We start from the raw sequence: 15731 nt of genomic DNA on the forward strand, positions 1-15731 counted from the left end.
TGCCCTCCGACCGAGTTTGGGAAACCCTGGGTTAAGGTAAGGGTTAAGGTTAGGTAAAGGTTAGCTTAAGTTGAGATAATTGGGCAAAAGTGGCGCCCTAAGATTATATCGAACTCAGCACCTTTGGCTACAAAAAGAGGGTGGTTCACACCAATCTGCCTCTTAGCAAGCGCTTAACGCTATTTGACTGTGCCACTGTTCTTGTGCAACCGAGGAAGAGCCAATCGTAGTACGTTGTTCCTCCTCCCAGGAATAGGACTGTTGTCATGTCTGATTGATCGGAGCAACGCCATGTCTACTTTGGAGGAACGACTTGGAGCGTTCACGTGCTTGGAAAGAGCTTCTCACCATTGACCATGAAATTGCGGCCATATTTGTTGACATTTTCAGTGGTGCGTGACATCAGAGTTCAGCATGTGGGAAAGCTTGGATTCCAGAGATAATACCAGAGTTTCTTAGTTATAATTACGAGTTGGGGGGGGGGGGGGGGGGGGGGGGGTGTACGCGTGCATTTTTCCCAGTAGGATGGATTTATTTACGAGTTCCCAACATCATGTGAACACGGCATGTTTTAGACCTAAAACAACTCTCCTAATGACTCATTCACTGTCTCGATAGCGAGTCACAGAGACTAATCTTTACTCTTAGTCACTACAAAAATGTACTAATTGTTTGCGAATCGCACATCACTAATAAGATAGCCATACTGAGTAAATTTAACTAGCGAAATTATTCAGGCTGTACTAGTCACAGTATAGTTTTCATTGGCCGCCATTAAGTATAAATACTATCAAAAATGAAATCTATAGCTGAAGATAATATTAACATTTTTAGACTGTTGGGAAAGCCTTCAAGGTGAAGCTGGTTGAGAGAATGCCAAGAGTGTGCAAAGCTGTCATCAAGGCAAAGGCTGGTTACTTTGAAGGATCTCAAATACAGTATAAATATATTTTGATTTGTTGAAACAATTTGTGGTTACTACATTATTCCATATGTGTTGTGTTGATGTCTTCACCTTTATTCTACAATGTAGAAAATAGGGGGAAAAAACTTGAATGAGTAGGTGTGTCCAAACTTATGACTGGTACTGTATATAAAGTGTAATATTGGGATGCAAACTCAAAATGTAAGACATTATAATTGTGTATCTGACATGGTACAGGTGTATTATTATTTAAGCCCATAACCATGTGTGTGAGGTGTAAACTTTGTTGCAAAGTAGAATTTCTTAAGACAACCAAGAATCACTCTGTGTGGCCCTTGTTTGTATTATTATGAGTAAGTACATCAATGCTCCCATTTGTCCATGTTTCTTGGAGATCATTTGAATGGTAATGTTTTGTGATACTATCAACTCATTCTGTGGTATAAGCACATTCATAGTTCTATAACACCTAATGTCACTTTACTTAAGGTGTCTATGCACCCTCTATAAGGGCATATGACATGGTTATGATGCCCATCTTTCCATTCACTATGACAGAGAGGTTGTAAATGAGATAACACCATGCTATAACATCTGGTATGTAGACTCTTATGTAGTATGTAATAATACATGACATAAGTTGTCAGGCAGACTGTATAGTAGCAGTTGTAATTAATAGTTGACATTAGAGCGTGCGTCAACAGTATGTTCAGTCATTTTTAACACTCATTATAACCGGTGTTATAACATCTCATGCTATTTAAAACTACTTATGACAGCTGTTATATACATATACATAATGTGTTATATGGCTGTTATAAAAGGCTTTATGAATGCATGCACCTACAGTAAAGTGTTACCAATAATACTTTTTTGGTGTAGGAATTGTACATCTGTGTCCCGGAGTGATTATTGATCTGAGCTAGCAGCTGGTAGTCCTGATCACCTATTAACACTGTCTGTCACTCCAGCAGCATCACTGTTGGTCCTAATAACCTATTAACACTGTCTGTCACAGGTCCTAATAAACCATTAACACTGTCTGTCACTCCAGCAGCATCACCAGTGGTCCTAATAACCTATTAACACTGTCTGTCACTCCAGCAGCATCACCGGTGGTCCTAATAAACCATTAACGCTGTCTGTCACTCCAGCAGCATCACCGGTGGTCCTAATAACCTATTAACACTGTCTGTCACTCCAGCAGCATCACCAGTGGTCCTAATAACCTATTAACACTGTCTGTCACTCCAGCTGCATCACTGGTGGTCCTAATAACCCATTAACGCTGTCTGTCACTCCAGCAGCATCACCGGTGGTCCTAATAAACCATTAACGCTGTCTGTCACTCCAGCAGCATCATCGCTGGTCCTAATAACCCCTTAACACTGTCTGTCACTCCAGCAGCATCACCAGTGGTCCTAATAACCCATTAACACTGTCTGTCATTCCAGCAGCATCACCGGTGGTCCTAATAAACCATTAACGCTGTCTGTCATTCCAGCAGCATCATCGCTGGTCCTAATAACCCATTAACACTGTCTGTCATTCCAGCAGCATCACTGCTGGTCCTAGTAACCCCTTAACACTGTCTGTCACTCCAGCAGCATCACCAGTGGTCCTAATAACCCATTAACACTGTCTGTCACTCCAGCAGCATCACCGGTGGTCCTAATAAACCATTAACGCTGTCTGTCACTCCAGCAGCATCATCGCTGGTCCTAATAACCCATTAACACTGTCTGTCATTCCAGCAGCATCACCGGTGGTCCTAATAAACCATTAACGCTGTCTGTCACTCCAGCAGCATCATCGCTGGTCCTAATAACCCATTAACACTGTCTGTCATTCCAGCAGCATCACTGCTGGTCCTAGTAACCCCTTAACACTGTCTGTCACTCCAGCAGCATCACCAGTGGTCCTAATAACCCATTAACACTGTTTGTCATTCCAGCAGCATCACCGGTGGTCCTAATAACCCATTAACACTGTTTGTCACTCCAGCAGCATCACCAGTGGTCCTAATAACCCCTTAACACTGTTTGTCATTCCAGCAGCATCACCAGTGGTCCTAATAACCCATTAACACTGTTTGTCATTCCAGCAGCATCACCAGTGGTCCTAATAACCCATTAACACTGTTTGTCACTCCAGCAGCATCACCAGTGGTCCTAATAACCCATTAACACTGTCTGTCACTCCAGCAGCATCATCGCTGGTCCTAATAACCCATTAACACTGTCTGTCATTCCAGCAGCATCACTGCTGGTCCTAGTAACCCCTTAACACTGTCTGTCACTCCAGCAGCATCACCAGTGGTCCTAATAACCCATTAACACTGTTTGTCATTCCAGCAGCATCACCAGTGGTCCTAATAACCCATTAACACTGTCTGTCACTCCAGCAGCATCACCGGTGGTCCTAATAACCCATTAACACTGTCTGTCATTCCAGCAGCATCACCGGTGGTCCTAATAACCCATTAACACTGTTTGTCATTCCAGCAGCATCACCAGTGGTCCTAATAACCCATTAACACTGTTTGTCACCGGTGGTCTAGTCTAGTCTAGTTAGGTTCTTTCCACTAGTCCATGGGCAGACAGATGATGACTGTTTGTTGTTTTTGGATGATAGATTAAGTAAAGAGAAGGGAAAGATGTGGGTTATATGGTCTGATTAAACTGTCCACAGGTCACTGGGTTTCCATTGGGCAGAGAGAGTATCATCAACCCAAACCAGATGTCCTTATGGACTGTGTTTTCTTAGCTGATGTCACTGGTGATGATCTGAGAGGTTTGGTCTGGGGTCTGGGAATGGTGGGAGCGTTCTATGAAGCTGCTCCACACAAGCAGTTCAGACAATCTAGCCACCTAGCTACTATGGCAACATAATAGATATTTGACTTCAAAGATTTGCACTGACTGTGATCCGAAGACCACATGATATAACACGAAAAGGAGCATTAGCATAAAACGTATTTTTATCGAACAATACATAAACAATACAAAAACACATAAACAATACACAACATTGGCCCAGATTTCCAAATGTTCAACTATTTATGAAAAGATCTTGATGATTTTTCAGGAGGTGGACCGAAATCTGTCAGAGCTCTCAAACCACTGTATGTGTGTGTAAGTCTTTGGAGGGGTCGGACAAAAAGGACAAGACAAGGAGCAGTTGGACATCCATGGATATAGCACAATGAAGTGGACCTCTTCTTCTTCTTCAAACAGGGGTCACGGATGGCGGACAGAAAAGGAAGCAGAAAAGATGCAGGACAGAGGACAATCTGAGTGAACCCTGCACACATTGTAAAGCCATCACAACAGAGCCTGTGAGTCAGTAGCGCTCCTGGGAAAAAGAAGGAAGAACGCAGGAGAAGAGGAGGAGAGACGGAGGGAGCACATGGAATTCCAAAGGTAAACGAGAGGACAGTCAGGGGACGGGACAGGCAGACTTCCAGAGCTCTACCTGCAGATGTAATCTAGGATCTGTTCCTCTGCTCTGCCAGTCACCATCACCACTGTCTGAGGCTGAGGGCTGTGCTTCTGCTTGTGCTTCTGAAAAGCACTCTGTAACAACTGTTGATGTAAAAAAGAGAAGAGCTTTAGAAATCCAACTGATTGGTAATTGATGAAAGGGTGGGGGATGTCAGGGTCTGCATGGTACTGAACTACTGCTGATTCTTCCTAAAGGATTGCCTTTCTCCCATGATTCAGCCAGTACACTTCAGATCCATCAGCGTAATAGCACAATATGTTGAACATCAATAACATGAACATCCAGCACGTATTGATGAGAGTGAAGGGCATACAGTCCAGGGAGGGTTCTAGAGTGGTGTTATGTCATATTTAGGTGCTCTGAAGTCCGTGGAAGTTTCAGTAACGAGTCATTTGTGTGTCCAGAGCCCAAGTAGTGCACAATATAGGGAATAGAGTGCCATTTGGGCTGCAGCCGTTGAAAGAGCTGTCCTCCTCGGCCTGTTCATTATAATGCCCAGTAGTTTAAGGATAGATATTAACTAAATGGTCATGAGTCTATATATCATCCCATGTTTCATGGACTTTTTGCTGCCACATCCTCCCTTAACACACATATCAAATCCTCCATGGTCTTAAATACACCATTGTGCTTTCAATATATACATATATATATATATATATACACATGATACAAATATTGTATTATTATTAAGTACACAACTGTAATTACAACTTTCATTTGAAGAATAGGCTAATTGAACTGATCCTTCACAAGAGTGTTGGATATTTATCCTCTGGATGTTTCTGGTCTTCAGGCGTTATCTTCTGACAGTTGTTTTTCTGTCTCTGTCTTTGTTCTGAAAGAGAGAAAACATCATCAGACCTCCTGGTTTTCACCCACTGAAGATGACTCCCTATCCCCTTAATAGTGCACTATTTTTGACTATGGCCCATAGGACTCTGGTCAAAAGTAGTGCACTATATAGGGAATAGGGTGTCGTTTGGGACGCAGTCTTAGATTAGATGCATGAAATGATGTAGCCCAGCTCTCCATTTCACCTTATTTTTCAGTCTGCAGTCACAATGACATCATTGTAATCTAGGCCAACAGAGTGAAAAATAAAGGGTTTGAATCAGAATGGGATGTTTAGCATTTGTCTGTTCTATCAAAACAGAGCACCCTTGATTTTCTCCTGTGGTTATGTCCTTGGGGTCCAGGTTGTCTGGCCAGGAAGCCAGCCCAGGGAGCAGAAAGCAGAGCCTCATATTTTCCCTTCTCACCTCTCTGTGTTTTGTGACACACCTGGCTTGCATTACGTCCATTCGCTTTGGTGAGGAGGTTGTAAGTTATTGGAATGGCATTGTTTCTTGAGTCAGAGCTAGGCCGTACCGTACGTGAGCTAAGTGGGAGCGGGAGCTGGAGCTCCTGATCAATGCTCCTGGAGTCAAATGGAGTCTAATCAGATTTCAAAACAAGCTCTGGTCAGTTTTCTTACTGAAGCTTTTGGGGAAATCTTTTGGATGCTGACAGAATGTTAATCACTGAACAAAAATATAAACGCAACATGCAACAATTTCAAAGATTACAGTTCAAATAAGGACATTTGTCAATTGAAATAAATTCATTAGGAGATAATCTAGGGATTTCACATGGCTGGGAATACAGATATGCATCTGTTGATCACAGATACTGTTTAAAAAAAGGTTGGGGCATGGATCAGAAAACCAGTCACTATCTGGTGTGACCACCATTTGCCTCATGCAATGTGACACAACTCCTTCGCATAGAGTTGATCAGGCTGTTGATTGTGGCCTGTGGAATGTTTTCCAACTCCTCTTCAATGGCTGTGTGAAGTTGCTGGATATTGGTGGGAACTGGAACATGCTGTAGTACACATTGATCCAGAGTATCCCAAACATGCTCAATCGGTGACATGTCTGGTGAGTATGCAAGCCATAGAAGAACTAGGACATGTTCAGCTTCCAGGAATAGTGTACAGATCCTTGCGACATGGGGCCATGCATTATCATGCTGGAACATGAGATGATGGCTGTCTGCCATCTGCCCGGTACAGTTGAAACCGGGATTCGTCCATGAAGAGCGCAACACTTTACATGTTGCGCTGATATTTTTGTTCAGAATAAATGTTCCTGGGGGTGATTTATACACTAACACAATTCTGTATTGTGGTCATGTGTAACTCAGTTGGTAGAGCATAGTGCTTGCAACACCAGGATTGTGGGTTCAAATCCCACTGGGGACCAGAATGAAAATGTAAGCACTCACTACTGTAAGTCTCTCTGGATAAGAGAGTCTGCTAAATGACTCACTACTGTACATCTCTCTGGATAAGAGAGTCTGCTAAATGACTCACTACTGTAAGTCTCTCTGGATAAGGGTGTCTGCTAAATGACTCACTAATGTAAGTCTCTCTGGATAAGAGAGTCTGCTAAATGACTCACTAATGTAAGTCTCTCTGGATAAGAGTGTCTGCTAAATGACTCACTACTGTAAGTCTCTCTGGATAAGAGAGTCTGCTAAATGACTCACTACTGTAAGTCTCTCTGGATAAGAGAGTCTGCTAAATGACTCACTACTGTAAGTCTCTCTGGATAAGAGAGTCTGCTAAATAACTCACTACTGTAAGTCTCTCTGGATAAGAGAGTCTGCTAAATGACTCACTAATGTAAGTCTCTCTGGATAAGAGAGTCTGCTAAATGACTCACTACTGTAAGTCTCTCTGGATAAGAGAGTCTGCTAAATAACTCACTACTGTAAGTCTCTCTGGATAAGAGAGTCTGCTAAATGACTCACTACTGTAAGTCTCTCTGGATAAGAGAGTCTGCTAAATGACTCACTACTGCAAGTCTCTCTGGATAAGAGAGTCTGCTAAATTACTCACTACTGTAAGTCTCTCTGGATAAGAGCATCTACTGGAATCTATTTCTGTTTTCTTTAGATGTGAACATCATTTGTTGAATAAATATTATTGTTATATTAAGGTTAAGGAGGTTTCATCTACATTAGTTAAATACGCCCTTCAAGGAGGCTTATCAATTATAAACATTTCCCTTTTTGTATTGAAACAGTAGCCTATCTAAAACATTGATCTACTAAGCATGGATTTTCCACGCTTTCTTTTTCACTTAATGAAATAGTTGTGTCCTGGCTATTCTGTGAAATAAATAAAAAGTTAAAATGATTACATTGTCCTGAATAGGGCGGCACTACTCCAACATGATAAACTAGTTGGAAAAATACATTCAAACAAATTCATCATGCTCAGTGTCATACATTGACACTGAGGCGGCAGGGTAGCCTAGTGGTTAGAGCGTTGGACTAGTAACCGAAAGGTTGCAAGTTTGAATCCCTGAGCTGTCGTTCTGCCCCTGAACAGGCAGTTAACCCACTGTTCCTAGGCCGTCATTGAAAATAAGAATTAGTTCTTAACTGACTTGCCTAGTTAAATAAATAAATACATCTACATGTTTTATCTCTATTCAATTTAATTTGTCTTTACAACGATCCTGTTGCTGATAATCTAATTACATTAATATGACGATTCATTTAAATGCGCTCATTTATTTAATGTGCATTTTAGGACTGACTCCTGTTTCGTGTTGAATTAGTCTTTAACTACTTCCATATGTCTGTCCATGATAAAATACCCAGTGAAGATCATTTGAATACAATACAAGGCATGAGGTAGAATACAGTCGCAGGAGCAGCAGCACTGCACAGCACTCAACTCTATGCTGCGTCACAAATGGAACCCTATTCACTTTATAGTGCACGGACCCATAGGGCTCTGGTCAGAAGTAGTGCACTATGGGAAAAGGGTGCCATTTAGAGTACATACTATTAGTACTGCTCACAGCAGAGAGGGAACGCAACAGTCAATCAACAACAAGCTTCCTCTGAACACAAAACATTCACTTCAATTTTTTTCAATTGGTAACACTTTATCATAACTTTCATGAATAAGCATGATTATTAAACAGTTTAATCAACTATTTATAAATAGGTATTTCAATATTGGTAAAAATGTACAATTATTTATAATGGCTTACTCATAAACGTTTTTATGTTTTAAGTGTCACCAGCGCTTCTGAGTTTGCATTTGGTATAATACTCAATATCCAGTATCCATTTAACTAAAGGTACTGGGCTGGACCAATGTTGCTGTAATGTTTGGACCCTAAGGGGAAGCCTGGTTTGTAATGGGAGTGTTCACTGCCAAGCATCATCACTAGATCCCATGAAGACAAGATCCCTGGCATTCTAACCTTGATATGGAGACTATAGATTTACTGGGTTTTTCCACTTAATAATTCTATAAATCTAGAGCTAGAACATACAGTACTCATAAATGCTGGCCACGCTCTGTCTAAATGGAATAGAGAGTATAGTATGAAGTCTGATAAAGTACACTCGATAGGCATGATATGGCTGAGGCATGTAGTCTCCTACACAGTAAGTCATAGCTGTAGCTTAAGCATGTATGACTTTATTTTCATACATTTTCTGCCTCAGTTGAGGGTAACAACACTTGTGAAAACCTTGAAGAGACAATGATGTTTTACTTTATACAGTGTTCTCTCTCTACAGTCTACAGTAGCTCATTAGTCCACTCTGCAGGTCTGGAAAGGTGTTGAAAAGACAAAACTGCACTCGTATTATATCCTGAATAGTTCACATGTGCTTCATTTCATTATATTCTTCTTCTTTAGAAACAAAGAAACGAGTGGCTGCTGAAGGGTGTTTTTCTGGGAGAAAGGCTGTCCCAAATGGCACCCTATTCCCTATATAGTGCACTACTTTTGACCAGAGCCCTATGAGTCCTGGTACAAAGTAAAGCACTTTAAAGGAAATGGGGTGCCATTTGGGACAGCCTTAATGGGAGAAAGGAGTGAGAGCTGTTATGGAGACCAGTTTTACTTTAAGCAGCACATCAAAGAGCTAAGAGAGCTAGCTCAATCTGGTTCAAATACCAGCAGCAGAATGAATACAGGGTTCAGCACTGGATCAATCATTTAAAGGGCAATTATCTCATTAGCTGGTTTATTCTGTAGGATTCTAACAATGTCCAAGTACTTCCAGGATACATTTATTCTGGATTCATTATTGGGATATATGGTCAGAATCTGTTTTCATATGTCTATGTTTCCAAAAGTCCAAATCCAATGACCAATTATACTGTTGTAAAACTTTTATAGTCGCTGAACTTTGAATTAAAACCATTCACAGCATTATAAATCTGAAATATTTCTTCATGCATTGGATAAATATGATTCCTTCCTGATAGTGAAGAGTATTTTCACATTGTCATCCTCTTTCTGATGTTTAGCTGCCTTAGTCAAACATGATATATTCCTTCTGTTGCAAATCTAATGCATATATTCTATACATTCATACATTCTAGTTATTGTTGAATGATACTATCACAATCCCTACCATTGGGTTCAACGATGAATTAATATCTTTATGCTGTGCATGGGACAACAAAAACATCATGCCTACAGTTTCTGTCAAATGGCACCCTGTTTCCTATATAATGCACTACTGTTGACCAGAGAACTATGGACTCTGGCACCCTGTTTCCTATATAATGCACTACTGTTGACCAGAGCACTATGGACTCTGGCACCCTGTTCCCTATATAATGCACTACTGTTGACCAGAGCACTATGGACTCTGGCACCCTGTTTCCTATATAATGCACTACTGTTGACCAGAGCACTATGGACTCTGGCACCCTGTTTCCTATATAATGCACTACTGTTGACCAGAGAACTATGGACTCTGGCACCCTGTTTCCTATATAATGCACTACTGTTGACCAGAGCACTATGGACTCTGGCACCCTGTTCCCTATATAATGCACTACTGTTGACCAGAGCACTATGGACTCTGGCACCCTGTTCCCTATATAATGCACTACTGTTGACCAGAGAACTATGGACTCTGGCACCCTGTTTCCTATATAATGCACTACTGTTGACCAGAGCACTATGGACTCTGGCACCCTGTTTCCTATATAATGCACTACTGTTGACCAGAGAACTATGAACTCTGGCATCCTGTTTCCTATATAATGCACTACTGTTGACCAGAGCACTATGGACTCTGGCACCCTGTTCCCTATATAATGCACTACTGTTGACCTGAGCACTATGGACTCTGGCACCCTGTTCCCTATATAATGCACTACTGTTGACCAGAGAACTATGGACTCTGGCACCCTGTTCCCTATATAATGCACTACTGTTGACCAGAGAACTATGGACTCTGGCACCCTGTTCCCTATATAATGCACTACTGTTGACCAGAGAACTATGGACTCTGGCACCCTGTTTCCTATATAATGCACTACTGTTGACCAGAGCACTATGGACTCTGGCACCCTGTTCCCTATATAATGCACTACTGTTGACCTGAGCACTATGGACTCTGGCACCCTGTTCCCTATATAATGCATTACTGTTGACCAGAGCACTATGGACTCTGGCACCCTGTTCCCTATATAATGCATTACTGTTGACCAGAGCACTATGGACTCTGGCACCCTGTTCCCTATATAATGCATTACTGTTGACCAGAGCACTATGGACTCTGGCACCCTGTTCCCTATATAATGCATTACTGTTGACCAGAGAACTATGGACTCTGGCACCCTGTTCCCTATATAATATACTACTGTTGACCAGAGCACTATGGACTCTGGCACCCTGTTCCCTATATAATGCATTACTGTTGACCAGAGCACTATGGACTCTGGCACCCTGTTCCCTATATAATGCATTACTGTTGCCAGAGCACTATGGACTCTGGCACCCTGTTCCCTATATAATGCATTACTGTTGACCAGAGCACTATGGACTCTGGCACCCTGTTCCCTATATAATGCATTACTGTTGACCAGAGAACTATGGACTCTGGCACCCTGTTCCCTATATAATGCATTACTGTTGACCAGAGCACTATGGACTCTGGCACCCTGTTCCTTATATAATGTACTACTGTTGACCAGAGCACTATGGACTCTGGCACCCTGTTCCCTATATAATGCATTACTGTTGACCAGAGCACTATGGACTCTGGCACCCAGTTCCCTATATTATGCACTACTGTTGACCAGAGCACTATGGACTCTGGCACCCAGTTCCCTATAAAATGCACTACTGTCGACCAGAGAACTATGGACTCTGGCACCCTGTTCCCTATATAATGCATTACTGTTGACCAGAGCACTATGGACTCTGGCACCCTGTTCCCTATATAATGCACTACTGTTGACCAGAGCACTATGGACTCTGGCACCCTGTTCCCTATATAATGCATTACTGTTGACCTGAGCACTATGGACTCTGGCACCCAGTTCCCTATATAATGCACTACTGTCGACCAGAGAACTATGGACTCTGGCACCCTGTTCCCTATATAATGCACTACTGTTGACCAGAGCACTATGGACTCTGGCACCCTGTTCCCTATATAATGCACTACTGTCGACCAGAGCACTATAGACTCTGGCACCCTGTTCCCTATATTATGTACTACTGTTGACCATAGGCTGTCATGTAAAGTACTTAAGTGCAAATACTTTAAAGTACTACTTAAGTAGTTTTTGGGAGTATCTTTACTTTTACTCCACTACATTCCTAAAGAAAATAATGTACTTTTTACTCCGTACATTTTACCTGACACCCAAAAGTACTCGTTACATTTTGAATGCTTAGCAGGACAGGAACATGGTCTAATTCACGCACTTATCAAGAGAACATCCCTGGTCATCCCTACTGCCTCTGATCTGACAGACTCACTCAACACAAATGCATCTTTTGTAAATTATGTCTGAGTGTTGGAGTGTGCCCCTGGCTATCCATACATTTTAAAAACAAGAAAATGGTGCCGTCTGTTATGCTTAAAATAAGAAATTTGAAATAATTTCTACTTCTACATTTTCTTTTGATACTTAAGTATATTTAGAACCAAATACTTTTAGACTTTTACTCAGGTGGTATTTTACTGGGTGACTTTCTATTAAGGTACCTATACCTTTACTCAAGTATCACAAGTGGGTACGTTTTTCACCACTGGGAATAGGGTTCCATTTGAGACAGGGACTCAGAGTTGTAACGACAAAGTGGTTAACAGCAGAAGGAATGAGGAGGAGAACAGCCTCAGATTAAGGCATGATGCACATCTACATCATTCACCCAGCACTGAGATTCACATGTCTCCAGCAGTCCTCAAGACAATTGAAATACTATCTCCAGATTTGACTATTTTGGCTGACTGTATGCTTGTAGTAGTTACTTTGTCCAGGGTATTTGTGACTTGCCCGACTACTCATTCACATTGCTCCGGCCAAACACCAGGCTCACTATAATTTCTTCTCCAAGATGAACGTATGCAGTGATCGACAGAGCAGCGTAACTAAATTCAGGATGAGTCGTCAGGCAAATTTGTGAGTACTGCATGGATGAATTCTTACGGGTTAGCTCATTTATACTTTGATGATACACGATTCTCTACCGCTCACTTTCCACCTGGAGTAATGATCTTGTCCAGTTCACAAGGTTCAAACCAACGGCTTAGTCCTCACTGTTTTCTCTTGACGTCAACAATCAGTCCTCATCTAGGACACTCATCCTGGGGCTGATGCAGGTCCTGCGTGGCTCAGTTGGTAGAGCATGGTGCTTGTAATGTCAGGACCGTGGGTTTGAGTCCTGCTGGACCCACCCATAACAACATGTATGTACGCACTACTGTAGGTCACTTTGGGGAAAAAGCGCCTCCTAAATGGGATATATTATGCAGGTCTAATGTAATGAGAGTTGAGGTTGTACTTCAATGTTTCTGCTCTGACTGATCCCATCGACTCCACCAGTGGTAGGGAACAGAGGTGTAGATTTCACACTGCGGGGAGGCTGCCACATGTCAACCATTCCCACATAAATTAGCTTAGATGTGCTACGGTCAGGTTAGGATGAAATTGGCTCCTTATTAATAACTACAGTATTATAGTATGACACTGATTTGAACGAGAAGGCAGCATTGAAGAGGGTGAATATATCCAAGTGTTTCCCTAACTTTTTTCCATAACCTACCTAATTTATTCAACATATTCTTATGATCAAACTAATGATAGTTTGGTGACAGTTTGAACTGATATAGACTATCTATAGGGGACTATCCAAATAACGTGGGGCCAAAACCCAGCCTTTAGCCATGAGGAGTTCGGCCACAAGACGCAGCCCACAGTTATGAAATTCTCATTTTCTCAATGACAGATTGACCTGAAATAAGAACCCAGAACTAGCTCTAAAATAGTTTGTTTGGAAGTTGAAAGGCCACTTAAAGGGACTCCATGAACGGCCTAGTTAAGTTATTTATCTCTGGGAGGATTTCAACCAATAAGACGCTTGACATCCACACCATACCACTCTCCTGTCAGTCATACAGTAGCTCTGCCCCTCCAGTGGCACTCACCATTTTCCTCTGCTTGCTGAGGCAGAAAGTACAGATGTGTTTGGGCTGGTTCTCTGAGCCCTGGCCGGGCGAGGGGCTGAGACTGTGGAGGGTGTGGTGGTGGAATGGGGGTGTGGAGGTGTGGCACGGCTGCCCATCCCCACACGCCTCGCCCACCAGCAGCACATTACCCAGGTGGGAGATGTAGCTGGACGCCAGCCGCAGAGTCTCGATCTTGGACAGCTTCCTGTCAGCTGGCTCGGTGGGGATGAGGGTCCTCAGGGCAGTGAAGGCCGTGTTCACGCTGTTGGTGCGGTCCCTCTCTCGAGCGTTTGCCACGTTCCGCTGCCGCACCTCCACCACCGGGGCCCCTACCACCATCGGGGGCCCCGCCAGCCTCCCAGCAACTCCGCAGAACTTCCTCTTCCTGCTTCCCACCTTGATCTGAAACCCGTTGGAGCCGCCGTTGAGACGGAAGGAGGACTTCTGGGAGTCGGAGCCCGAGCTCTCGCTGCCGCCGTTCTCCTCCTCGTCCTCTGACATCATGCTGATGTCGGAGAAGAGGAAGCGGCTTGGGGGAGCCGTACGCACCATCGTAAAAGACATCAGTCCAGATCTACAAGACAGGTGGGAGACTCCTCTCTCATATAGAGACCTGTAGAAAGACCAGATCCCCCCAGTATTGTAGATCCTCTACTTAATCCTTGGACATGAGGACAAAAGAGATCAAGACACTCAGATTAAATCACTATTTGATATCTCTCGCTCTTTCTCTGCTTCTCTCCACCTCTCTCTCTCTCTCTCTCTCTCTTCCTCTCTCTTTCTCTGTCTCACCTCTCTCTCTCTCTCTCTCAAGGTGGACCCCTCCTTCACTCCTGGCTGGCTATATTGTGAGCGTCTGTTTCCTCTGGGTTCCCCTCAGTGTGCTGTTAGCCTCCCTCTGCCTCTACACAGATACACGTGTGATTTCTGTCTGAGTGTCTCCGTATGGCTGTCCTTTATAGGCGGTGGGAGGGCCTGCTGCTCCGCTCTACTCTACTCCCCCCTCTGCTCTATGTAGGCGGTGGGAGGGCCTGCTGCTCTGCTCTGCTCTACTCCCCCCTCTGCTCTATAGAAATCTCAGAGATAGAGTTAGACTCTCTCAGTGTCCGGGCTGGACAGGGGTTGGACTGGGGTTGGGGTTGGACTGGGGCTGGGGTTGGACTGGGGCTGGGAAGATGAAAAGAAACGTGGTCTGTATGATGATGAAAACAAATACATGTGATAGACAGTCACTGAACGCCGGATGGTAAGGTCCACTACTTTATGCTCTCTCTCTCTCTCTCTCTCTCTCTCTCTCCTCTCCTCTCCTCTCTTCTCTCTCTCTCTCTCTCTCTCTCTCCTCTCCTCTCCTCTCCTTCTCCACTTCACCATCTACACAGAAGCCTATTGATTTCATGTCAACTGTTTCACACCTCTCGTTCTCAAATAGCACAACAACACAGTTCTGGACTATTGTCTTAATCTCAGCGTTCTACGGTATGAGAAAGCACTGCCTTGACTGATTTGACTAGCGTGGCACTAACGTGAGGTTAGGGCAACACGAGACGGCTGTTGAAAGGTAATATCACAAATGTATAATTTGTCAAGTTACACAATGTTTCAGTCAACCTTCATCTTTCTTATTTATTCATAATATTTATTCTGTGAAATTGACAGCGGAAAAGTAGCCAACAGTCAGCGCCATGGTTGATTAACAGGAAGTGCTAGAGGCAATAAAGTTGGGAGGAGGAAGTGGACGGACGGGAGAATACTGCAGCCAGGTGGACCTGACAGAATGCCTATGCTACTATTACATAGACATGCA

The 15731-nt window shown here is 43.1% G+C and overlaps 1 protein-coding gene across 1 annotated transcript; it reads right to left on the reverse strand.

Annotated features, from left to right (window-relative positions):
- Window positions 1–3890: 3890 nt before the first annotated feature.
- LOC110506836 (basic helix-loop-helix transcription factor scleraxis) lies at window positions 3891–14856 on the reverse strand. Its single transcript, XM_021586699.3, has 2 exons — window positions 13907–14856; window positions 3891–5267 (listed from the first exon to the last, which is right to left on the reverse strand). Exons 1-2 carry the CDS (start codon window positions 14489–14491, stop codon window positions 5229–5231), a joined length of 624 nt encoding a protein of 207 aa, XP_021442374.2. The 5' UTR covers window positions 14492–14856; the 3' UTR covers window positions 3891–5228.
- Between the last annotated feature and the right edge of the window lie 875 nt (window positions 14857–15731).

Source organism: Oncorhynchus mykiss, chromosome 3, assembly GCF_057628025.1.
Source record: "Oncorhynchus mykiss isolate SJ-2025 chromosome 3, ASM5762802v1, whole genome shotgun sequence".
In the NCBI taxonomy this organism is placed as follows: domain Eukaryota; kingdom Metazoa; phylum Chordata; class Actinopteri; order Salmoniformes; family Salmonidae; genus Oncorhynchus; species Oncorhynchus mykiss.

Bases quoted from the DNA above. Each gene is read 5' to 3' on its own strand.
- LOC110506836 (XM_021586699.3), bottom strand. From the start codon at position 14,491: ATGTCTTTTACGATGGTGCGTACGGCTCCCCCAAGCCGCTTCCTCTTC. The intron at 5,268-13,906 runs GTGAGTGCCACT...TCTCTCTTTCAG, and splicing joins TCAGCAAGCAGAGGAAAATG to AACAAAGACAGAGACAGAAA.